Source organism: Capricornis sumatraensis, chromosome 7 (assembly GCF_032405125.1).
Source record: "Capricornis sumatraensis isolate serow.1 chromosome 7, serow.2, whole genome shotgun sequence".
NCBI lineage: Eukaryota > Metazoa > Chordata > Mammalia > Artiodactyla > Bovidae > Capricornis > Capricornis sumatraensis.
In genome coordinates, this window is record NC_091075.1 from 105712317 (window position 1) to 105736836 (window position 24520).

Here is a 24520-nt window from a genome sequence, read left to right on the forward strand (position 1 = left end):
AGTTGCTTAGTCGTGTCTGACTGTGACCCCATGGACCGTATCCCACCAGGCTCCTCTGTCCATGGAATTCTCCAGGCAAGAATACTGGAGTGGATTGCCATTTCCTTCTCCAGAGGATCTTCCAGACACAGGAATAGGACCTGGGTTTCCAGCATTGGAGGCAGATTCTTTGTCATCTGAGCCTCCAGGGAAACCACAGTTCATCACAGGGTTTCAGGAAATCTGTTTCCAGGTGCCTAGTGGTGTTTCAGGACCATGGACAGCATACAGTACTGCTTTCCAGTCCTCATTTACTTCATGGAACCTGAAAACTTCAGAACTGTGGCCATGTGAATACTATTTATTTTGCTGGAATCTTCCACTTCTCCTCCACTTTTCTGCTTTATGTCTGTGTGTATGTGTGTGTGTGTTAAGTCACTTCAGTTGTGTCCAATTCTTTCCGACCTTATGGACTGTAGCCTGCCAAGCTTCTAGGTCCAAGGGATTCTCCAGGCAAAAATACTGGAGTGGGTTGCCATGCCCTCCTCCAACTTCATGAGCATCTCATATTTCAGAACCCAGCTCAAACATCCTCTCCTTGGTGAAATAGTCACTGCCTTTCTCTGTCTCTGTAATACCAACTTTCACTCTCTAATGTTTTCCAGATAGCAGCCAAGGTTGCTAAACTAGTGACTTTGGGGTAAGTGGTTGGTTTGATGAGAGTGGAACCTTGTTTTTCTTCTAAAGCTCCCCAGAGCTTAATGAGTTTTCTGTTCCTCTAACTTTACTTTGGAAATGACAGACTTTATTCCCACCATGCAGGAAGGAGAACAGAATTCAGGGAGGCTTCATGCTTCCCTCAGGAAAGTGATACACGAGATACAGTGTGATCCAGACCTCCCCTCCTAACTGATGGTTGTTTATTTTGCTGTTGTGTGGGTAGAAATATCGGAAACTGTAAAGGCTAATTTTCGTAAGTGGCATTCAACATGGTACTTGATGTTCATGAAGAGAGCAAAGGCATCCTGCCAACACCTACTCTCTCCTCGCAGTTGGGGCTGGAAGGGAGATTAGGGTTGGGTTTGGAGAAGAAAGCCTTCCGTTCTCTGTGCTCCTGTTCTGCTCCCCACGATGTTTGGCCATGGAGATGTGATGACTGCCCAGCACCAAGGTGTAGGCGGGCCCCACCCATATTGAACAACCTCACGTGTATTGAACAGGATTTGCACTAAGCAAGCTCCTGTTCCCAGGCAGCAGGGTTAGACTTCCGGGGAATGTTAAAAGCATAAAACAGAGATTTCGGATCTGTCAGTCCACTCTGTCCTCCTTTTTTCATTATTTCTCCCCCAGCTTCCTCCCTTTCCTTCTTCCCTCTTTCATTCATTTTCCTTCCCTCTTTATCACTCCTTTATTTCACTGTTCTTTCCTCATGCCCTTTGTCTTTTCAAACACTCTTTCTTCTCCTTCCTTCCTGGCTGTCACCTCCTCCCCTCCCACTCAGCAAACATTTGCTAAAAACTTTGTAAGGGCCCTGCATGGTCCCTGGGGATTTGGAGATGAGTCACACAGAGGAGCTCTTCTGGGAATGGAGGGGTATCCAGCCTAGCAGGAGATGGGCACATGACCAATGACCATGAAGTGTGATGAGCATTGTGGGGGAGGGGTGCACAAGGGGCAATGGGGACATGGGGAAGCACCCCAAAGCCTGCACTGGGTGGAGTCAGATACTACCAGAAAGATCTACCATGTAGAGAGCTTGGTATTTTGCTTTTCCACCTAACATTTTATTCTCTAGCACTGTGCTTTATCCTTTAAAATCCCTGGGGAGGGACTTCTCTAGTAGTCTAGTGGTTAAGAGTCTGCCTGCCAGTGCAGAGGACGTGGGTTCAATCCCTGGTCTGGGAATCTAGGATCTACAGGACAGTGAAGCCCGTGCACCGCAGCTACTGCAGCCTGAACGCCCCCAGAGCCCGTGGGCTGCAGCAAGAGAAGTAGCCCCCACTCACCACAACCAGAGAAAGCTTGTGCATATCAGCAAAGACCCATACAGCCATAAATAGATAAATAAAATCCTGGGGATATTTTGGTAGCTGAGTGTTAGGCCATTAGTGGTGTGGTATCTTGTCACTCATTTTGATTTACCTCTTTGTGGATAATTCTTTGACCCTGTTTGGGATATTATCCTGAGGACAGATTCCCAGCACTGAATTTCTAGGTCAAAAGTCAAGATCTGTGATACAATTTGTAAAATGGCTGAGGCATACCCTCACTAAGAAATCCCAGCTTGAAGGAAGCTGTGCAGATGATCAGTGTCTCTTCTCCCACTTCTGCCCAGTGTGGGCAGTCCCAGTTCAGAAGCTTTGGTGGGCTTGAATTCCTCCTTGGTGAAAGCCTTTTCATGATCGTCATTACCATCGTGACCAGCCCAGCCTTGTGTCTGCTTGTGGCGTTAGAGCCCCTGTGAGCCTGGACCTGCTTGCCTCTCCAGCTTCCTCCTTCAGCCAGAGGAAACCACTGACAGACCCTGGAGCGCTCTTGGAACCCCCTGACCCATGCCTGTCCCCTGCTATTGCCTCCCTCTACCATCTCCTCTGTCTGTATTAGCTGCTCAGTCGTGTCCGACTTTCTGCAACCCCACGGACTGCAGCCTGCCAGGATCCTCCATCCATGGGCTTCTCCAAGCAAGAATACTGGAGTGGATTGCCATTCCCTTCTCCACCTCTCTCCTTTGCCACATGCCTAATTCCTCACTCTTCAAGCTCAGAATAAGCACGATTCTCCTGGAAGGGCTGGAGTGGAGGCCTTCTCTGCTCCTACCACCCCTCTGTCCAAGCCCTTCCCACACTGGGGTGCAAAGGTCTGGTTATGATTCAGTCTTTCCCACTGGCCTGAGAATTCCTAATGGGCAAGATTTTTTTTTAGCTGCACGTACTGTTTTCTTAAGCAAATATTTATTGAGTGTAATTTCTGCTACAGAAAATGGCAAAGAATAAACAATGTGTAACTTTGCTGAGTATTCACCAGTGGCAGGCCTGGGCAAAGCATTTTATATACATACCCCATGGGGTTCTCCCTCAGCCCTATGAGGAAGGGACAATTATCCCCATTTTATAGATGAAGAAACTGAGGCCCAGACAGGTTAAGTCACATGGGTAGCAAATGAGCAGGGATTGGAAGCTGCATCTGACTCTGAACGTTTGTTCTTACACAACACTGATCCAAGGCTGTGAACCATGATGAGTGTAAGTCTCTTTAGGTTACTGCTGTCACCGGGGAAGAAGTGGGCAGTCTCTGACATACCCTTGTTGTTAGATTTTGTTGAATTTTTAATGAGGTATTTCATTTTGGTATTTAAATAGTGAGTCTTAAAAAAATAAATAAATAGTGAGTCTTGTACAGAGTTTGTGATTGTTTACATCTTCTGACTGTTTGCTCCTTGTGGTAATCCTGGGAGAGGCAGGATATTGGTATTTCCTTTTTAATGTGTGATTTTTATTAAACTCTTCAAAATTATGTGTCATAAAATTTACTGTTGGAGGGAAGTACAGCTCTGTAGGGTTTTTCACTCACACTTCCTGCATGAAGAAAGGGAGTCCTAGAGAGCTAGAGCCTCAGGTTCTTTCTAAATTGCATCTGATGACGGGTAGTTATGGCTTCTACCATGTGCGTGTGTGCTAAGTCACATTAGTCGTGTCTCTTTGCGAACCTCTTTGTAGCCCACTAGACACCTCTGTCCCTGGGGTTCTCCAGGCAGGAGTACTGGAGTAGGTTGCCATGCCTTCTTCCAGGAGCCAAACCTGTATCTCCGGCACCTCCTGCATTGCAGGCAGATTCTTTACTGCTGAGCCTCTAGGGAAGCCCCCAAATGGGTGAACACGTTTAAAAATGGGACAAAAGAGTGTTTGATGGAGTGAACGCTGGACAGGAAATTAGGAAACCTTGGGTCAGATCTCCACCCATGTTGAGTTTGTGAATTTGGGAGATCAGCCCATCTCAAGCTCCATTTCCATCTGAGGTCAGTGGAACCTCACATTCCCTGAGAACCATTCAGCACAAGCAGGCATGGAGAGCGCCACAGCCATGAAGCACATTTCCTGAGATGTCTTCTGAGAAAAAGTATCTTTGTCAAGTGTCCCACAGAATGGGAAGGGCCTAAATTTGGAACAGATCAACTCAGTTCCCCTCTTGAATATTCACATTACACATCAGCAGTAAAGGATCTGGGAATTCCTGACATAAAAACCATCTCTGCATCTCTTTAACCCAGAATTTTCTAAACTCGCTGCACCTGGGAATCCCCTTTTGGATCAACATCTACTAAAACCCTGCTGGGCTGGAGTTCCAAAGAACATGCTTTTGAAAGTGTCAGTTGAAAGGCAAGCACGCTACTCATTTGAAGGAAGAAAAAAGAAGTCACATCAGCTCTTGCCTTCTGCTGTGAGCTTATTGGTTTTAGAAATAGGCTGGCCCCTGAGAACAGCAAGAGCCAGTACCCTGATGGTAGCTACACATGGTATCTGCTGGTAGCTGGGGGGGCGGGCGGGGTTTTGAACATCTGATTCTAGGAAGAGCAGAGCTGGGTGAGGCTGATCTTCTGGGTACAGTGCATTAAATACCACCTTTCAGGATTAGCCTGAAAAGCCCTCTATTAAATGTGACGAGGCAGACGGCTGCGCACGGGAGACCGTGTTCCAGAAACCAGGCACCAGCTGCCAATGAGTCACATTGCTCTGCTTTCCAGTGCCCAAGAAAACTGCACAGCAGTGTGTCTCTGCCTCTGGATACGCAGTGCCCAGGGCTCTCTCCTTTGGTCCTGGCTTCTGTCTTAAAGATAAGAGGCGGGTGGTTGGGCCTGGGGGTTTCTCTCCATCTTTACGCAGTTATCCTTCGAGAATTAGTTCAGGCATTCATCCGTTCATCTCTCCTGCCAGGCTGTGCCCAAATTATTGGAGACCCAGCAGTGAAGAAAACAGGTGAAATCTCTGCCCTCATGGAATCAAGTCTCTGAGGGAACTGCAGGGACAACTGTAGGTGCTCCCATCCTTCCACAGTAACGCGAGTGCAATTGGTTCCCTGTGAGTGGTATCTGATGCAGCCAGTGGGGAAACACACCTCTGATGTCAATGCGACAAGGCACATTGATAAACACATGTAAATGTAGGCTATGTCAGATGTACTATGTTAAGAACTGTGTAAACATAAAGTGGGTAAGAGGTGAGGGGTCTGCAGACGAGACCCCTTTTTTCTTCCTTCAAATGAGTAGGTGATGTAAGGTGTCCCAGACAAGCCAGCCAAGGGGAGGACCCTCAGGTGACACTGAGCAGAGAGCTGCCTGGTGCAAGTGAGAGAGTGAATTTCGCCTACATAGGAGTCCAGATTAAGTAGGTCTCACTAACTTAGCCTTCACTCTGGAGGAAACACACTGATGCAAGAACCCACTAGAGGGTTCTGCGTAGCGGGCTGTAGGCTCTGTTTCTGCTCAGCAAGCCTTTGCTGATTCCTTAGTGTGTTTGTTTAGTCACTGAGTTGTGTCCCATGCTTGTCTTTTAACACTGAGCCTCCTGGGAAGCCCCAGATGGCACTAGTGGTCAAGAACCCACTAGCAGGAGATGCAGGAGATGTGGGTTTGCTCCCTGAGTTGGGAAGATCCCCCGGGGTAGGAAATGGCAACCCCCCTCCAGTATTCTTGCCTGGAGAATTCCATGGACAGGGGAGCCTGGCAGGCTGTAGTCCGTGGGATCGGGAAGGGCTGGACATGACTGCGTGCGCATGCATGCATGCATTCCATTTGCTGATTCCTTAATTTGGGTGACAGCCTTCTTTTCTAGGCTTATGCAGCATCCTCTGCCTTCCTCTCGTGGTCAGTGCTGAGGGACCACTGGGACCCACCTGAGGTGCATTCTGTATCTGTAGAGGGTTTCTCCGGGGGCCCTGGTGGGATCTAGCCCCAGTTACTCACTGGGTACCCTGTGGTAGCTGGATCAGTGGGTACCCTGTATTGGATTTCCAAGCCTGCCTCCCTTACTCCACCTCCTGGAATCACCTCCCAGAATCACTGCTTGCCTCTAGAATCATCTCAGGCTCAGTTTTCAGAAGAACCCATGCAAGACCCTCCGTCTGAGGTGGCGACTCTGAGTTGTTACTATTTCCCATAACAGTACCAATTGGCTGCCTATCCAAGGGGTGGGGCTTAAGGGCAGAGGCTGTGCTTTGTCCATCACCACATCTCCAGCTAGGAGGTAACACAAACAGTAAATGGACATGTAGCAGAAAAAGTTCTCAGCCTCCAAGAAGCGCAAGTTAACAAGTATTAATGACAACCAGGGGTGTTTTGGTGGTCTCAGAATGGCAAATTGGAGAGGTACTTTTGAAAAGCAGTCTAGTTATATTTATCAAGGGATGCAAGCACGGTTTATACTTTTTGACTCAGTTGTTCAATTTCTGAGAATTTAGCTTAACAAACAGTCCAGATTAAAAGAAAAGCTTTATACACAAAGTTGTTCATTGTAGAAATATGTATCATTGTGAACCATTGAAAACCATGGGGGAATAATTAACAGTCTATTGTGTATCCATAAAATGAAATATTTTGTAACCCCTTAAATGAAATAACTTGAGACAGGCTTATGGTAAAATGCAGAAAGGACACAACTGTGTGTTCTTACTAGCTCCTAGAATTGGCTATATTCTTTGCCACCTCTGGGCCTTGTCAGGTCCGTTCTTCCTGCCCAGGCACTTAGCACTCACCCTACTGGCCTTCTTCCTCACCCTTTGGTCCAACTTATCTGGAATTATTTTTTAGATCTGAGCTTGCCTTACCTGACTCCCCAGTAAGGTCAGCAGCCCTTTTGCTTTGTGCCCATGATGGGCACCCTATAATTCTCCTTTTTTGAACCCAACATACTCCCAGATTTGTTAAACCTCTGTCGGTCCCTCACCAGCTCCACGAGAGCTCATTCTTCTCCTGTTCTTCCAGGCTCCTGGGCTAGTATCTGATGGGTGCACGGGTCAGTGAATGACCAGGTGCGCTAGGATCACAAGAACGGAAGTAGAGGGAAATCGGGAAAAAACATCAGAACACTGATTGGTGGTGTTTTTCCTGGGGAATGTCACTTTATTTTTTTGGCCATTTCACTTGTTTGAAAATGTCTTTAAATTGAGTTTTGTTAATTTCAATAATAATGCCTGAAGAAATTCTTGTTCTATTTACAAATGACCCAGTTTCTTCCACAAATGAATGACATTTAAAAAGAGGAGGAGGTGGTACAGATTTCAGTGGACTGCAGAGAATTGTGGGCTGGATGTGCTCTGGGGACTTCAGGTGGTTTCCTCGTCACAATACCCCAGCGTAAAAGGACATTTTTGAGACAATCAAGTAAAATTGAACATGGTCTTGTTATTAACTGAGCTGAAGGAATTGATGACTGGGTTTGTTGGGATAATAGATCTTGTTGTTGTTGCTGTTTTTTTAATTGCCTAACAGATTATGTAGTAAAGCATTTATGGATGAAATGATACCATGTTTGAGATTTGCTTTAAAATATCTCAGTGAATGCAAAGCCAGTGTTTAAGGAGGGAAAGAGGTGAAAGGAGAAGGATGAAGTCTTGAAAGAATCTGGATGAAGGCTCACAGGGGGCTTTTTAAGGCCATTTCTTTACTTTAGAAAAGAGTTGAAAATTTTATGTTGAAAGTTAGAAAAAAGCATTTCTTGGCTTTTCTATAATGACATTTACTACTTTGCTTGGCTTTTCAGAGTGACCGACTTCTCATCAAGGGCGGACGCATCATCAACGATGACCAGTCCTTCTACGCTGACGTCTACCTGGAAGATGGACTCATAAAGTGGGTGGACCAAACACACCTTTTAAGGAGCCCATCTCCCTAAGCTGTCCAGCCCTTAGAGGAAGTAGAAGGCTGGCATTCTGCCCCAGAATAAGTGTGCTGGCTCTGACTCCCAGGGATGGAGACGTGTGGGGAGGCACAAACCATGGGTGGAGAAGGGGATGGTGTTTGCTGTGTACCCCATGACGATACAGGCTCCCTGCCATGGTGCTCACACAGGCCGTGAGGCCCACAGAGGCTGTGAAGCACACACACCGGCCCTTCTGTTCTTGGCAGGTGGTGGGCCCCGGGGGGCAAGTGGCTGCTCCACGTTGCAGATTGAGTTAGGGGCAAGGGACCAATTCCAGCCTAGCACACCTGACTAGATTCTAAGCTTTTTTTCCCTACCTGCCCGCAGTTTCTGGAATTGGGTGGAGGGCGCCAGTAGAGAAGGAGGCATGTTTGGCCTCCAGGCAGGGTTCTTGTCTGGTATAGGGAAGACATGCTTTGGAACTCTGGAGTTCTCCTGTGCCTTCTCCTGGCTGGCTGGCTCTTCAGCTGTGTAGGACATCCCAGAAGTGTGAGTCTGGGTGGGCTCCCAGAGCACAATACCCCTGATGGGGAGACCTACACAAGAGAAATTTATTCTCATAGTTCTGGAGGCTAAAGTCCTGGGTTGAAGTGCCAACAAGATGGTTTCTCCTGAGGCCTCTCTCCCTAGCTTGCTGACAGCCGCCTTCTTTTTTTAGATTTATTTTTAATTGGAGGGTAGTTGCTTTACAATGCTGTATTGCTTTCTGCGGTACAACAGTGTGAATCGGCTCTAGGCGTAGCTATGTCCCCTCCCTCTGGAGCCTTCCTCCCCCGCACCCACCCCCACAGATGGCCATCTTGCCGTGGCCTTTCCTCTGTGTATGCCTCTGGTTTGCCCCCCTGTTTCTTAAAAGGACAACAGCCCTATTGCATTAGGACCCGCCCTAACAGCCTCATTTTAACCTAATTACCCCTCTAAAGACCTGTCTCCGAACGTGGTCACATTCGGAGTTACTGAGGGTTAGGGCTTCAATATGTGGGCTTTGGGGGACACTGTTCAGCCCCTAACACCAGACAGTGGCTTTTACATGGTTTCCACCTTTTGCTCTGCCGCTCGGCTCTTCCTCTGGAGTTGGGAAGAGCAGAGTTGGAGATCATCTCGGATCCAACGTGGGCAGCTGGCCCTGGAAAGAAGGCAGAGGGGGTGTGAGCAGGGTCAAGTTCAAATAGGAACGAATGTTTATTGGTGGATCCATCCTGGGCGTGTATCCTCTGATGATGATGATGTTGGTGGGGAGGAGAAGGAGGACAGGGAGGAAGGGGCAGAGGAAGAGGAGGGATGAGGAGGAGGAGGCTGTGGATTGTCTTGTGTGTTAAGGGACCATCTGTGAGGAGTAGGTGCCAAGGGCAGCGTTGAGACCTTCCCGGCCTCCCTCTGCCTGACCCCCCACCAATTTATCCTGAATGGATCTGACCATTTCCGGTCCAGCTCAGGCCTCACCTCTTCCAGTTTATTCCCTCCCCCTCCCCCAGTTCCGTCTGCACTAAAAATGGCCTTTGTAGAACTTGCCAAGCAGTTCTCCCCTGGGAAACTTGCATCCATAAATGCTCCATCTGAAATGCCTTGCCCCTCCCCCATCCTCATGTCATGCCCCTGCCTCCCAGCTCCTGTTTGTCCTACCGGTCGAGCTTGTGTGGCTCCTCCTCCAGGAAGCCTTCCAGAACCCAGACTGTTCCTCTGTGCTGAACGTGCCCACCTTCCCCTCACCACCTCCGCCAAAGCCCTTGCTGCCGATGAGAGATCTTGTCATTGCCTGCCATCCCATAGGGCCTAGCACTGTGCCAGGGATGGATGGGACCCCAGAGTGTTGATGAAGCAAGTGTAACATACAAACCTAGACATCAGAAGGTGGGGACCTCGGTCTCAGGCATGGTATAGCCTGGAACCATAAAGGGATGGTGGGGTAGGGTGGAGTGTGGTGAGATGCATGGTAAAGTGAGGTTTCTGAGTCACTGCAGCTTAGATGAGACACAACCGCTCCGCGTTGAGCTCCCCACTTATGTGAGGCCTCTGGGGTCCTGAGCGTGAAGGACATAGTGACATGGAGAACCCTTTCACGGAACCACTATTCCCACTGGCCATGTGCAGTTGGGGGTTGGAAGACTTGCAGTCCAGGATGTGAGCAGATGGAGCCTGTGCTCATAGGTTGGGCTGCAGTTATTAAGTGCTTGCTGTTTGCGTGAACTCCTGGAAACTTAGGACTTAGGTCACCCAGGGTATTCAGGAAATTAGCAGTGTCTGTAAATCCAAGATTCATCAGCTTTTCGTAGGAGATGCCTTTTACTTTTAACCCTGTTGCTGTAAAGCTTTCTAAGCACTGGAGGTGCCTTTCTTGCCTTACTAAGCAGAGCAAGTGACTATGTCTGAATGCCTTACAGAGTCTCGGATGGTCGCGTGGGGCCCAGGTCCCTGCTGGCTGAGAAGGAGGCGTGGAAGTGAGGAGAGCCCAAGGAACTGCCTGGCACGAGGCGGCTCAGTTATTCCTCTTCACTCTGATTAAACCCTAAGAATCCTTTCATCTTGCGGCCATTCACCAAATTTTACTAAAAGCCATTCAGCTATGTTTGTGCAGCATTTCTTATGATTCATCAAGGGCTCCATCCAATTTGCTGAGCGTTGGAGAATCAGATACTGATGGCTGAGGACTTTTTTTCTGAATGGTGGTGAGGGTGATGCTGGCTGTGGACTGGTCTCTGCTTCTCTGAGTTCCTTCCTTTCTTTCCTCTCCTTCCATCCACATTGCCACTGAGAACCACTCAGGGAGTCCTCCTCCTAATTCATGGGGGCTCATTGGGGGTCCCATTTAGTTTAATCCCAGTTTGGAGAGAACCTGCTGCTTCTGTGGAAGGGAAGAAGGAAGGCATCTGAGCTTGAATCCAGACCCAACACTGACTCGCTGGGTGGCCTTGGACAAGTTACCGCCCCTCTCTGAGTTCCGTTTTCCTCTTTTGTAAAATGTGAATACTTCCTCCCTCACGAGTTGTTGGCAAGAGATGAGAGAGGGTTTGTAAAAAGGCGATGATCTGCCTGGTTAGAATGGCCCTGAAGGGTAGGCCTTGTTGGCGCTGCGGTGTGGCAGCCAAATCACACAGACCAGGATCAAACTGGGCTGTGACTCCACTGGTTCCCACTGGAAGGCTGTGCTGAGGTGTCTGTGTACGTGTTCGTTCTGATTGGGCTGTGCCTGTTCCTTTGTGAGTGGTGCACATTCTGAACATCACCCTGTCATCTTTAATAATTGGTGTGAACGTGAATGAGACCTTAGAAAAGTCTTCTATGGTCAGTGCACAATAGCAGTTATAAGGCTCGGGGGTGACTTCCCTGAACCCCCTTCCCTTCAGCTCCTGGCATCGTCCATGATCTTGGAAATGGGCAGTGAGGAGATTGGACCCGGCAGGATTCTCTACATGATGATGGGAATTCTAGAGGGAGGAGGATTGGCGATTAGAAGCAGCAGCAGCTGCAGTTGTTGTGCTGGTGAAATTGGCAGATATGCTGACATTTCCTGGGGGCTCACCATGGCCTTGGCCACAGTGCTTGGACTAGACCCATTTCCATTTTCAGGGCAAACTGTGTGATGCTCCACTTCTGTTGGAAGACCCCCCACATAAAGCCCGGTAACCTCTGTGCCCCAAGCAGCCAGCCCAGGAGTCCAGAAGATCAAGGAGCTTCTGCTTCTACTCCTGTGTGTGGACTCTGGCACCTGACTTTTGTGGTCACTGAAGCAACATTTTCCTGCGTCTTCATTACTGATGTTTTTAGATAACTTAGAGAAACTAATGTTGGGGCCAGATCCCAACAGTTCAGCACAACTGGATCTCTTTTTAGAAACTTCTATTTATGCGCTTTTGGCTGTGCTGGGGCTTCACTGCTGCGTCGGCGTTTCTCTAGTTGTGGCGAGCAAGGGCTACTCTTGGTGTCATTGTGGGGGCTTCTCACTGCGGGGACTTCTCTTGTGGACCATGGGCCCTAGGGTGTTAGGCTTCGGTAGTTGCGGGCAAAGTAGTTGGGCTCCTGGGCACGAGGGCACAGGCCCAGTAGCTGTGCTGCATGGGCTTAGCTGCTCCACGGCACGTGGGATCTTCCCGGATCAGGGATCAATCTCCTGCATTGGCAGGCGGGTTCTTTACCACTGAGTCTCCAGGGAAGCCCCTGGATTTCTGTTTTAAATAAGCATTGCTTGTGGTCTCAGGCGGGCGCTGGCCATGGAGGCTGTTGAATCTGTCCTGGTCTTTCTGCACCCACCCCCGACCCTGTCCCTCCACTGGCCCCTAGATACATCTCCTGACTCTGGTGCCAGCACACAAGGCACAGCCGATAGATGCCACAGGAGCAAGGCTTTGAGATTCTTAGGCTCTTCTTCCTCCTTCCCCAACTTTTGGAATTTGCCCCCCTTCTCGAGGTCGTTTGCAGGCAGCAAGCACGTGGGGAATGGAAGGACTGGTCAGTCTATCTAGAAAAGCCCTGCCACCCTCGGTGTGACTCCCTCATGGCAGGTTTTACGGTGTTAATGCCTGATGGTTAAGCAGCTTTCCTGAGGCCGGTGCTCACAACTGTTTTCTATGGGGATTGCATGTCTGTATCAGTTTGCTGGGCCTGACATAAGAGTCCACAGATGAGGAGGTTTAACAGCAGATACTTGTCTCTTCCAGTTCTGGAGGCTGGATGTCTGAGATCAGGGTGTGGGTAGGTCGGTTTCTTCTGAGGCTTGGGATGCCTGTCTTCTCCGTGTTCCCATGTGGTCTTCCCTGTACATGTCTGTGTCCTAATCTTCTTTGCTCATGAGAATACTGGTCATGTTGGGTCAGGGCCCACCCTAGTGACCTCGTTGTACCTTAATGACCTCTCTGCAAATATAGTCTTATTCTGAAGGGCTAGGGGTTAGGACTTCAACATACAGATTTGGGACTGTCAGAGTTCACTCCATAGCCTTGCCTTTGAGGACTTGCAGAGCTAAGGGGTCTTGTCACTGTGTCCCCCTGCCATTGCTCATCTCTGTGTCCCCCAGGCAGTTTCCAAGAGACTATGAAGTACTCTTGAGTGACAAGCTGTTCAGAGAACGCTTTCCCACTTAAGGCCAATGCTGGTCTCACTGCTCTTGGGTTCAGCTCTGCCCCTGCCTCCCCCTGGAGGCCCTCCCAGATCACCAGGGCTGATGAAATGGCCCACCTTGTGCTCCACATCCCCCAGTGTGAACTGGGTTGTAATAAACGTCTTCTTATATGTCTCTCCTCCTCACTAGACTGTGAGCCCCTGGAGGGCAGGGACCCTGCCTGAGTTTTCTCTGTCCACCTGGTGCCCTGGGTGGGACTTGCCTCAGAAATGTTTATCTCATGGAACTGAAACTGCACAGTTGGCAGCCACTTGTTTTCAGAACCAAAGTCTGTCTTTGTTGTCTATTTCCAGGCAAATAGGGGAGAACTTAATTGTTCCCGGTGGAGTGAAGACCATTGAGGCCAATGGGCGGATGGTTATTCCTGGAGGTATTGATGTCAACACCTACCTGCAGAAGCCCTTCCAGGGGATGACGGCTGCTGACGACTTCTTCCAAGGGACCAAAGCAGCGCTGGTGGGCGGGACCACAATGATCAGTGAGTCGTACCCCTGCTTTAGGCCATAGGCTGCTACTTCTCTTTCAAAGCCCCAGCATCGTGAGCAACATCAGGCTCTTTGCTCTGGGTACACAGTGTGCAGAAGGCTAAAGTTTTAGAATCAGTGAGGCAGGTGTTGTTATGACCATTGGGAAAGCAGAGGCTCAGAGAGATAAGCTGCTGAAATTTTCACAGCTGGGAAGTGATTGTGTCAGTATTGCTGCTGTGATAATGACGCATAGTACAATGTTTCCAAACTTTGAAAATCACGTTGCCATGGAAACCACGGAGGAGTAAGTTTAAAGAAGGAGAGAGTGATTTGACATGTCCTGAGAGGTCATGTAGAGTAAGGACTGGAAAGGCAAATTAGCAAAGGCTAATTTGATGCTCTACATGGGTGGAGGAGTGACAGGGGTTGGGTAGCAGATACTGCTCTTTATGGCTGTGAAGGGTGGATGTTAGAAACAGGGCGGGAACAGAGGGATGTGCAGAGCCCAGTGTGGTTTAAAAGACAGATGTCTCCCCATTGATAGGCTTTACATCTAAGACTTTATTTGAAAAAGGGATGGTCAAGTTCATATTCTTTTAAGTCCTTTTCACCTTTGCATTCTATGCCCAAGAAGGTAACATGGAGTCACAGGAAACAGTCCTGTCTTTATAGCTGACTGGACTCTGGGAATCTTCTCTGTACTGCTTACTAGTTTTGTGACCTTGGACGTTTTTCACCTTCTTTAAGCCTCAGTTTCCTCATCTGCCACGTGAGGGTATTTATACTCACTTTACAGGGTAGTTGTGAGGATTTTATTAGGTAATTTATGTAAAGCCTTTGTGGCAGTATGTGATACACTGTAAGCATTCAATAAGCAGTCATGATAACGATGGTGATGAGGAGGAAGATGAGATTACAGTAACAGTGGTGGTGGCAATGAACACTGAGATGGTGGTGACCGTTTCCCTGCTGATGATTTTGATAATGATGGTGATGACAGTAACAGTATTGATGTTGACGATGGTGAGAGTGATGAAGAGGATGGTGATGCTGAGGATGTTGGTCTGGATGGTGTAAGTGGTGGTGATGATCATGGCGATGGGGGGATAAGGGATGGTCGCAGTAGTTATGCTGATATTGGAGGTGGTGGTGATGATGATGGCAGGGAAGAGGCTGCCATTGGAACAGCTTGGGTCCTGAGCCTCTTGGGATGTGATATTTTTCTGTCCCAGTTGACCATGTTGTTCCTGAACCTGGGTCCAGCCTGCTGACCTCCTTTGAGAAATGGCATGAAGCAGCAGACACCAAATCCTGCTGTGACTACTCCCTCCACGTGGACATCACCAGCTGGTACGATGGCGTTCGGGAGGAGCTCGAGGTCCTGGTGCAGGACAAAGGTCAGTTACAGCCCCGGAAGTGGGGCACAGTTCTGGAATCATCGTATCTTTGGTGGGTCTGGTTTGTGGAGTTACGAACCTCTTTAACTGCATCTGTGCTGAGCCCAGCTGTGAGCTCTGCCCTGCCACATCAACAGTGGAAATATTGGACCCTCCTTAAAGAGTCTGTCTTCCTCTCCTTCAGATCCTTTGGAGAGTCCCTCTGTTCATAGAAAAAAGCCTGATTTCCTGAGCCTGCACACAAGGCCCCCACTGACCTAGCCTCACTTTTCTCTCTCCCCACTACACTCATCTGGGTGTTTATTATCCTGAATGCCACCCCCTGAAACCTGCTACACTGCTGGGTCTTTGTTCTTGGTACTGCTATATCTGCATCCAGGGATGCCCTTTCTTCTCTCTGATACCCAGCTCAACTATCACCTCCTCTGATTTCTCTGATCAGAATTGCTTTATCCCTTGAATATCCATAGCAGGTTACTGGGGCCTGTTTGGCACACCTTTTCCATTGCTTTTGCTTTGTGTTTTGGATTGAAGGACCCTTGTTGTCTGTCTGGCTCTTCTGTTAAACTCTGAGCTTATGATCAGAGGGGATCATGTCTGTGCCTCTCTATGTCCAACCTGGCCCTCCTCTGTGTGGGCTCACACAGGCTGTCCCTTCACAGTGTGGGTACCTTACAGTGTGTGTTACACCAAATGAAGATAAACTGAACTGAAGACCCACAGAAGCAGAGAAGAGAACAGAGTAAACCAGATATGAGTGGTCCCTCCAGAAAGGGGGGCAATTTTGAGGCTCTCTGAAGAGACAGCCTTAGATAAATGAGATGCTTCAAGGAGAGAAAGGGGGGTACTTTCAATTTTTAAAATACATATGCTGTGTTTTCTTATAAAATATCATCACCACAATACAAAAAAAGAAAATCAAGAGAAGGAAAATAAAAGTTTCCCCTCTGGTCCTACCCCCAAATCACCACTTATTATCAATGTTAAAGATTATTGCTTTCCATTCCCTTTTTAGACAGTTTTCTCCTTATATAGTTATACAGTAGCAGTTACTTGGAATTCTTCTTTTTTCACTTAACATTTTATGAACAATCATTACTCTTCATTAATAACTTTTTAATGACTTGTAACATACAATGTAATGGCCAATTTGCTTAGCTATTTCCTTTTTATTGGGCACTTAGGTTTTCCATTTGCTTTACTGTAAATTGTGTTTGGTGAATACCTTTGTATATAAACATTTGTTTGCATCTCTAATTATTTCCTTAGATTTTCAGAAATGGCATTACAGGGTCAAAGTTTTAACTTTTTTCAAAAGCCTGACACTTATTTCCAAATTGCTTTTCACAGAAATGCACCCACTTGCATGCCCACTGCCCTATGTCTCTCACTCCCTGCATGTTTGCACCATTGGGTGTTATTGCTTCTATGAAATCCTTGCTAATTTGATGAATAAAAGTCACTCTACTGTTGAACATTACAATGCTTCAACCGCTAATTATGTTAAACATTTTGTGCACGCTTTTCCTTTATGTGAACATCTGATGGTGTTCCTTGCTTATTTACCAGTTTGGGTCTTATAAGTCTGAACTTCTATATCCAGATAGTTTTATCCCTTCACTGAAGTTGCTGTGAGTCACACACTTTTTTGTATACAGAATCACAGTCCAGGATGTAAAAAGATCCCAGAAGTTGGGCTGCCTGGATCTGAATCCTGCCCTCATACTTCTTGGCTATATGATACTGTGCATGTCACCAAGCTGACCTCTCTGAGGCTCACCCAATGATCTCAGCACCAGAGCTCTGGTATCAGGGTGAGACCCCTGGTCTAAGCTTGGTGTTAATTCTCTATTCAAAAAAGGAAACAACTTAAATGTCCATCAGAGGATGACTGGATAAACAAAATGCTGTCCATCCGTAAAATGGAGCGTCATTCAGCTTTGAAAAGAAAGGGAATTCTGACACCTGCTATGACGTGGGTGAGCCTTGAGGACATTATAAGCCAGTCACAGGAAGGCAGATGCTGTTTGGCTGGGCTCATAGGAGGGGCCTGTTGTCATCCAGTTCATAGAGTGTACAAAGGTGGTTGCCAGGGCCTGGGGGGACGGGCAGTGCGGAGTTGGTGTCTAATTTGCTGTTGTTCAGTCGCTCAGTTATGTCTGGCTCTTTGCTCCCCTATGGACTGCAGCACGCCAGGCTTCCCAGTCCTTCACCATCTCCTGGAGCTTGCTCAAACTCATGTCCATTGAGTCAGTGATTCAATCCAACCATCTCACCCTCTATCATCCCCTTCTCCTCCTGCCTTCTATCTTTTTTAGCATCAGGGTCTTTTCTAATGAGTCGACTCTTCACATCAGGTGACCAAAGTATTGGAGCTTCAGCATCAGTCCTTCCAAAGAATATTCAGGGTTGATTTCCTTTAGGATGGACTGGTTTGATCTCCTTGCTGTCCTAGGGAACTCTCAAGAATCTTCTCCAACACCACAATCCGAAACAAATCAATTCTTTGGTGCTCAGCCTTTTTTATGGTCCAATTCTCACATCCACACATGACTACTGGAAGAACCATAGCTTTGACTAGATGGACCTTTATTGGCAAAGCAATGTCTCTGCTTTTTAATATGTTGTCTAGCTTCGTCATGGCTTTTCTTCAAGGGAGTCTTTTAATTTCATGGCTGCAGTCACCATCCGCAGTGATCTTGAAGCCCAAGAAAATAAAGCTTGCCACTGTTACCATTGTTTCCCTGTCTATTTGCCATGAAGAGATGGGACTGCATGCCATGATCTTAGTTTTTCGAATGTTGAGTTTTAAGCCAACTTTTTCACTCTCTTCTTTCACCTTCATCAAGAGGCTCTTTAATTCCTCTTTGATTTCTGTCATAAGGGTGGTGTCATCTGCATATCTGAGGTTATTGATATTTCTCCCAGCAGCCTTGATTCCAACTTGTGCTTCATCCAGCCTGGCATTTCACATGATGTATTCTGCATATAAGTTAGATAAGCAGGGTGACAATATACGGCCTTGACATACTCCTTTCCCAATTTGGAACCAGTCTGTTGTTCCATGTTTGATTCCAACTGTTGCTTCTTGACCTGCATACAGGTTTCTCCGAAGGCAAGTAAGGTGGTCTGATATTCCCATCTCTTTAAGAATTTTTCAGTTTGTTGTGATCCACACAGTCAAAGGCTTTAGCATAGTCAATGAAGCAGAAGTGTTTAATGGGGATAGAGTTTCAGTTTTGCCAAAATGAAAGGTTTTGAAATGGAAGCGCAGCAGTGTGCATGTACTTAAACCACTTAAAATGGTGCAGATGGTAAGTTTTAGGTGAGGTGTATTTTACTACAACAAATAAAAAGCAACATTTATTATTTGTGCACAGCTCTGTGGAAAGGCACTTTGGTTTGGGCTCAGCTGGGCGGTTCTGCTGCCCACATGTGGCTTACTTATGCCTTAGGCCCCAGCTGGGAGGTGGGGCTGCCTGGGATGGCTCTCTGCACCCTCCCTTCCCCGGCAGCTCTCATAGGCTTCTTCCCATGCTGACTCTGTGAGGCTGATGGAGCTGCAAGCCCTCTGAGCCCAGGCTTGGAATGTGTCCACTCACACTTCTGCTTCATTCTACTGTTCAGAGTCAGTCTCAAGACAGCCCACATTTAAGAAATGAGAAAATAGATTCTACCTCTTGAGAAAGGTTGTTGCAAAAGTTTTGTGAACATTTAAAGTATTTACCAGCCTTTCCTGCCTCCTGCTTTTACATGAAATTATCTCATTTATTTGTTTGTTCACGGCTTATTTCTACTAGAATATAGACAAGGATCCTTCCTGCCTCCTTCGTAGCTGTATCTCTAGCTTCTAGAATGGTACTAGCCCACAGTCCATACTCAGTGAATATTTGATGGGTGAGATAATGAATATTCCCTGAGAAAGGGCTTCTGGGCTCTCATAAGTTTCAGAAATGCTCCCTGTTCATTCTCTTCTCGAATATTCTTAATGCACATAAGCATCAAAATGAACCCCTCTTTCATAACAAGTGACAGTAACATTGGCACAACCAGTGTGCACCCACTTGGAAAACTAATCCGTATCGAGTTGTGTTTGTAAAAATCATGTAAAAATCTGTAAGTCTTGCAGCCAAGAAACCTATTAATTGTTGATGAATCCAGTTTTTCTTCACCAATATAGATATCAGCCTCCCTATGTTTGATTACAAGCAAGAGACTCACTCCAGAGCTTGGCTTATGCTAAACAAAGCAGCTTTCCTTTAGTGACAGAGACGTGTATTCAGCGATCCATGAATACATCCATGCCATGCCAGGAAGGCTCCCTGTGCTCATCCCTGCCTTTCTGTCTGAGCCAGCCCTGCCCTCCTCCTACCCTTGACCTGCATTCTCTATTTCCGTAGTCCCCGCAGTGGAATACAACAGCCCACGCTTTGTCTGGGTGGACATCTGTTTCAAAGACCAGTCAGATGTCCTTTGCTGTCACTTGGCCTCAGTCCCTCCCCCTGGCTCAGCTCAGCATCTGTCAGATGCCCAGCCCTGGACCAGCCATCTGTGATCTGTGGCCACGTGGTATGAACATGGCTGCTTCCAAGGGTACTGGTTGGATATGGGAAGGCTATTTGCTAAAAAATGTAAGACGGTTCTGAGAACTGGAGGGTGTTATGAATGGGTTGATGGCTCAGCAGGTGTTCAGTATCATCCTTTAGCATTGGTGCTCCTTGCAGCCTCCTTAGAGGAGGACTGTGATGATGGAGTTCATGAATTTGGGAGGTTTTTGAGTAACAGGGCTGACTGTATTTCCCAAAGCTCTGCCGCTAGTGGTAGAATTATTGGGCCAAAGATACTGAAACACAACTCTTGGTACGGATTGGTTTTCTAAGTGGGTGCAAATTGGTGGTGCCAATGTTACTGTCACTTGTTATGAAAGAGGGGCTCATTTTGATGCTTATTCACTAGCATTGAGCAGCATATTCTAAAATGTACAGTATTGAGGTTTCCATCTGAATTACTTTGATAAGACCAAATCGTGTTTATTTTTGTTAGCCAACTAAAAAAAGTTGTCTAAAAATTGTTTGCCTTTTTTTGCTTTATTGCTTTTATTTTAATCTTTTTTTTACCTATGAAATGAAGCATACAGAAAACCACAGAAGAAAAAAATGTGACTTTATGAATTATAAGATTACCCTTTCCAGGCAAGAAGTAGAACTTTGCCCCAAAGACCTCTGTGATGAACTTCTCATTGGTCCCCACTGTAGTCAAAACTCCCTCCTTGCCCAGAAGTAACTCCTGGCCGATATTCTTTAAATAAGAGGTTTTGAAAAAAGAAATTTTGTTTAGTTTGTTGCAGATATGTTCACCATGTTGGTTGTTTGCTTTTTACTTTGAATTTTTAAGAATTAACTTAAAGAAATTTTCCATTTAAAATGAGTCAGCTCTGTCATGATTTGGACGAAAGCGAATCTGAGACAGCTTTACCCCCATCCACCCACTCACCAGAGCCAGTTCTAAGGCATATTTATCAATTCTGCTAATTCATTATTTCTGTTTTTGTATTTGTATTGTTTACTTCTAATTTCTGGTGAATTTCCGGACTGAGTGACTGAACTGAACTGATCGTAGAAGTTTACTCAATCGATACGTTTCTCCTCTCTTTCCGAAAATAGTGAAGCATCTAAGGCTGTGAATTTACCTTTCACTGTGGTTTTACCTGTTTGTTGTTGTTTAGCTGCTAAGTTGTGTCCGACCCTCTGCCACCCCACAAATTCCAGCACACCAGACTTCCCTGTCCTTCACTATCTCCCAGGGCTTGCTCAAACTCATGTCCATTGAGTCAGTGAAGTCATCCAACCATCTCATCCTCTCTCACCCACTTCTCCTCCTGCCCTCAGTCTTTCCCAGCATCAGGGTCTTTTCCAGTGAGTTGGCTCTTTTCAGCACGTGTGGGTGTGGAAGGTGAGATAATGATCCCTGGGTCTCGGGCCCCTTGAAGGTGTATTAGGAGCAGTCCTCTCCCCACCTCCCCGCTCCCCCACCTCTGACTGCACAGTAAATCCTGTCATTTCAGCCTTTTCACATTCTCAGTCCCTCTCCATCCCTGCAGCTCCTGCCCTGGTTCAGAGCCTCACCTCACGTGTCCCTTTTGCCTTCAGCGTCTTCCAACTCGCCTTCATGTCTTCCTGCTGTTCTGCACACCCATCCTTCCAGAAGAGTCCTTCTGGGACAAAAAAGTCTGATCGTGTCATGCCCTTGCTTTAAAAGCACATGTCCTGCTAGACAATAGTGATGGCTGTACACCATCGTGAATGCGCTGAATGCCACTGAAATGTACACTTTAAAATGGTTACGATGCTGGATTTTGTTTCGTATATTTTACCAGAATGAAAAAGCGTAAGGGAATTTTCTTAAAAGCACATGATCTTTCTGCTTCTGACACAGGACACTTTGTAGCACCTGCACATCTAATGTACTTTTATCCTTCCTTCAGTCTGTGCCACGCACACCCCTCCCTCTCAGCCCAGGTAGCTCCCCTCCCCTTCCCTCTTCCTTCCCTTTCCCCCTCCCCTCCCCCTCATTCTCCCTCCGCCCCTCCCCCAGTCCCCTTCTTCCTCTTCCCCTTCCTCTTCCTGCTCTTTCAGACTCAGCTGACATGTGACTTTCCCTGGAGGCCCCCTTTGACCCTCATCCACTGCCCCCAGGCTAGCTTAGATGCCCCTGCTGTGAATTCTGATGGCACCCTTCCAACTTGGTTGTTACCACTCTGTACTGTGCTTATTGATTTACCGGCAAGGCATGTTCTTTTTTTTCTTAAATGCATTTTTTGCTCTCTTTGTGTCTTGAAACAGGAGTCAATTCCTTCCAGGTCTACATGGCTTACAAGGATCTCTACCAAATGTCCGATAGCCAGGTAGGTCCTCGTACACCCTCCACCTCCCCGGGGCAGGAATAGACCTGCCTTGTCAGGAAGGCAGTGCAGGGCAGGGGAGATGTCAGAGCAGGCCGAGGAAGGGCCTGGGTTCAAGTCCTGGTTCTGACACCGAACTGTCAGTCATCACCCTGTATTCCTTTCCAGCTAGAGTGGCATAGAGTGGGGGCCCCTGCATGGTGGTTCCCAAACTCAGCTCGTCCTCAGCCTCATGTAAAGAGCTCACTAAAAACACAGACTCTCAGATTCCATCAGAGATGCTGAGGGCTAGACTTCAGGAATCTGTATGACCCGAAAGCTCTGCCGCTGATTCTGGGGCTCAAGCGAGTTTGGGGACCATTTCCTTAGGTCTCTGACTTGAAGCAGGGCCTGGCTGTTCCTCCAGTCACTTGCAAGTCACGTCCTTTCTCAGTTTCCTCATCTGTACAGCATGATCGCCGCTGGCCCTGTCAACCTCAAACAATTGTTATGTGGATGAGTTGAGTCAAGGAAGATGGTGTTCTGAGGAGTACAGATCTCGTGGGTTACAATTTATTGGGCCCCAGGCCTTCTTTCACTACTAGGACCCCTGGTTTGGTTTTGTTATTATCGCTCTGCCCTCTGCTTGTTAAAAAGGTGGGGCAGTGTGGTGCCAAAGGAAATGAATGCTGGAGCCAGACTGCTTGACAGCAAGCCCCGACTTTGCTGTGTAGCCTGGGGCTAGATTTCCTAACCTCTCTGTGCTTTAGGCTCTTGATTGCACTTGCCATTAAGAGAGGTTGTGGAGGATTAAATGATTCTGTACAAGTAAAGCTCTAGGGCAGAGCCTGGCACACAGCAGGTGCCTTTTGGGTATTAATAAGCAGATTGTCATGATCACCGTGGGGTTTCATGTGCAATGGAGGAAGCACCCATGTTTTCCCTTTCAAAATAGACAGGATATAACTTACCCCTGGATGTCCTGGAAACCTTTGATGCAACCATCAAAGGCATCCTAAAGGCTAAAAGTACGTTCAGTTTCATGGAAAAAGTAGTGTGTGTTTCTCTAGCATAATTGACATTTTCATCTGTTTCATTCGAATGTCTGTTTCACTGAAGCCCTGGTTAGAAATGGAGCTTAGCAGATTCAGGGGGTGGGTCCTCAAAAGTGCTCCATGGCTCCATATGCCTCCATCACCTGTTGTCTACCCCTAAGAGCACACATCCTGGGTGAGGGAGGTCTTATATGCAATGAGGACAAAGTTGGGATTGGCAAAGGGAGGGAACATGTGGCTCTGGTCCTCTCCAGATACAACTGTCTGACCACAGATCCTTTGTGGGTTGTAAGAGGCCGGTGGGCAGTGTGGGCAGGACCTGGATTGGCTAAATCAGGTGATGCTTGGCAGGATATTTGTGATCTGGGCATTAGAGTTATTAAAGGACTTGGTCCCCCCTAGTACACTGATTTGTAAGATGACATGGGATGGAATTTTTGTAAAGATGTACACATTTCCTGTGATTGGTGGTGGTTGCAATACAGGCTCAGCGGGTTTAATTATACAATTTCAGTAAACTGCTCAGCTGCACTTGTCCCCATTGACAACTACATACTTCAAAGAAGCAAAGCCACAAAGGAAATGAAAGGCCTGCGTGGGTATACTTGTGGGCATAATCATGCCTTGGTGTGGTTTTTATCAATTATGCCCCACCACTGCCACCCCCCCCCCCCACCTTAACTTCCTGCTTTTGGATCTGGAGGGTGTAGGGCTAAGGGAAGATCTTTTCCAGTGCTCACTTGTTGAGCAATGTGTTCCATTGATGTGGATGGACCATCCCGGCAGGTGGATGACTGTGTGTGTGAGCAATAAGGGCAGTCTGCAAATGCTTGTGCTGTGATATCTTTATCTTACCCCAACCCCCATTCATCTCTCCTTAGCTCTATGAAGCCTTCACCTTCCTTAAGGGGCTGGGAGCTGTGATCCTGGTCCACGCAGAAAATGGCGATTTGATAGCTCAGGTGAGTGGTCTGAATTCCCAGGCTTTCCACCTCAGTCTCATTCTCCTTGTTGTAAAGCCTATGAGAAGAGAGGGTGGAGGCATTAGTCAGCCAGGTCACTAGGCATGAAGGGTCAAGCCAAGAGCTGGGTGGCATGTCAGACACTGGGTGTGACTCACTCACACACTGTCTGCAGCGTGTCCTTTGGCAGGCCATAGTGACTCTTGGATTGCAGTTTTCTCACCTGTACAGTCGGGGTAACATGACTGCCCTGTGAACCATGGAGAGTTTGCATGAGCAGTAAATGAAGATCTGAAAGAAACTGCATTTGGCACACCTAGGGGACCCCAGAGGCAACAGACGTGGAAACTGGAGTTGCCCGTCCTCCTCCGTGACTTAGGAGCTTTGGGAGCAGGGATAGTGGACAGAGCGCAGGCTAGCAGCAGAGTTCCAGCCCAGCCTCCTTGATCTCCTGGCCCTCTGACATGGGGCAGGGAGCTCCACCCCAGGAAAGCTCCTGTTCTTTATCTGAGGGTCAGTGATACTGTGTGTGCAAAGCTCAGCGTTGGACATGTAGCAGATGTGGTCGTGCAAAAGTTTTGGGTAAAGTGAGACATGAACTCATTTGGATCATTCTGGCCATGAGGTGGAGAATTTGATGGGTATGGAGTAAAGTCAGGTTGACCGGTTAGGATTTACTCATAGGAGATGAAGAGAGGATACAGAGGCGGGTGGAAGGGGCAAGAGTACGGTAGAGGAGGAGCGCACTCTC

General features: G+C 47.5%; 1 protein-coding gene across 2 annotated transcripts in view; it reads left to right on the forward strand.

Annotated features, from left to right (window-relative positions):
- The window catches only part of CRMP1 (collapsin response mediator protein 1), a 64527-nt gene that overhangs the window by 15660 nt on the left and 24347 nt on the right, over positions 1-24520 (forward strand). The window contains exons 4-10 of one of the 2 annotated variants that reach the window (XM_068974858.1): positions 2238-2288; positions 7347-7354; positions 7734-7822; positions 13302-13486; positions 14708-14872; positions 21715-21776; positions 23689-23769. In XM_068974858.1, coding sequence (XP_068830959.1) covers positions 2238-2288; positions 7347-7354; positions 7734-7822; positions 13302-13486; positions 14708-14872; positions 21715-21776; positions 23689-23769 — 641 coding nt within the window. The remainder of the gene's footprint in view (positions 1-2237; positions 2289-7346; positions 7355-7733; positions 7823-13301; positions 13487-14707; positions 14873-21714; positions 21777-23688; positions 23770-24520) is intronic. The other variant, XM_068974857.1, reaches the window with a different exon arrangement.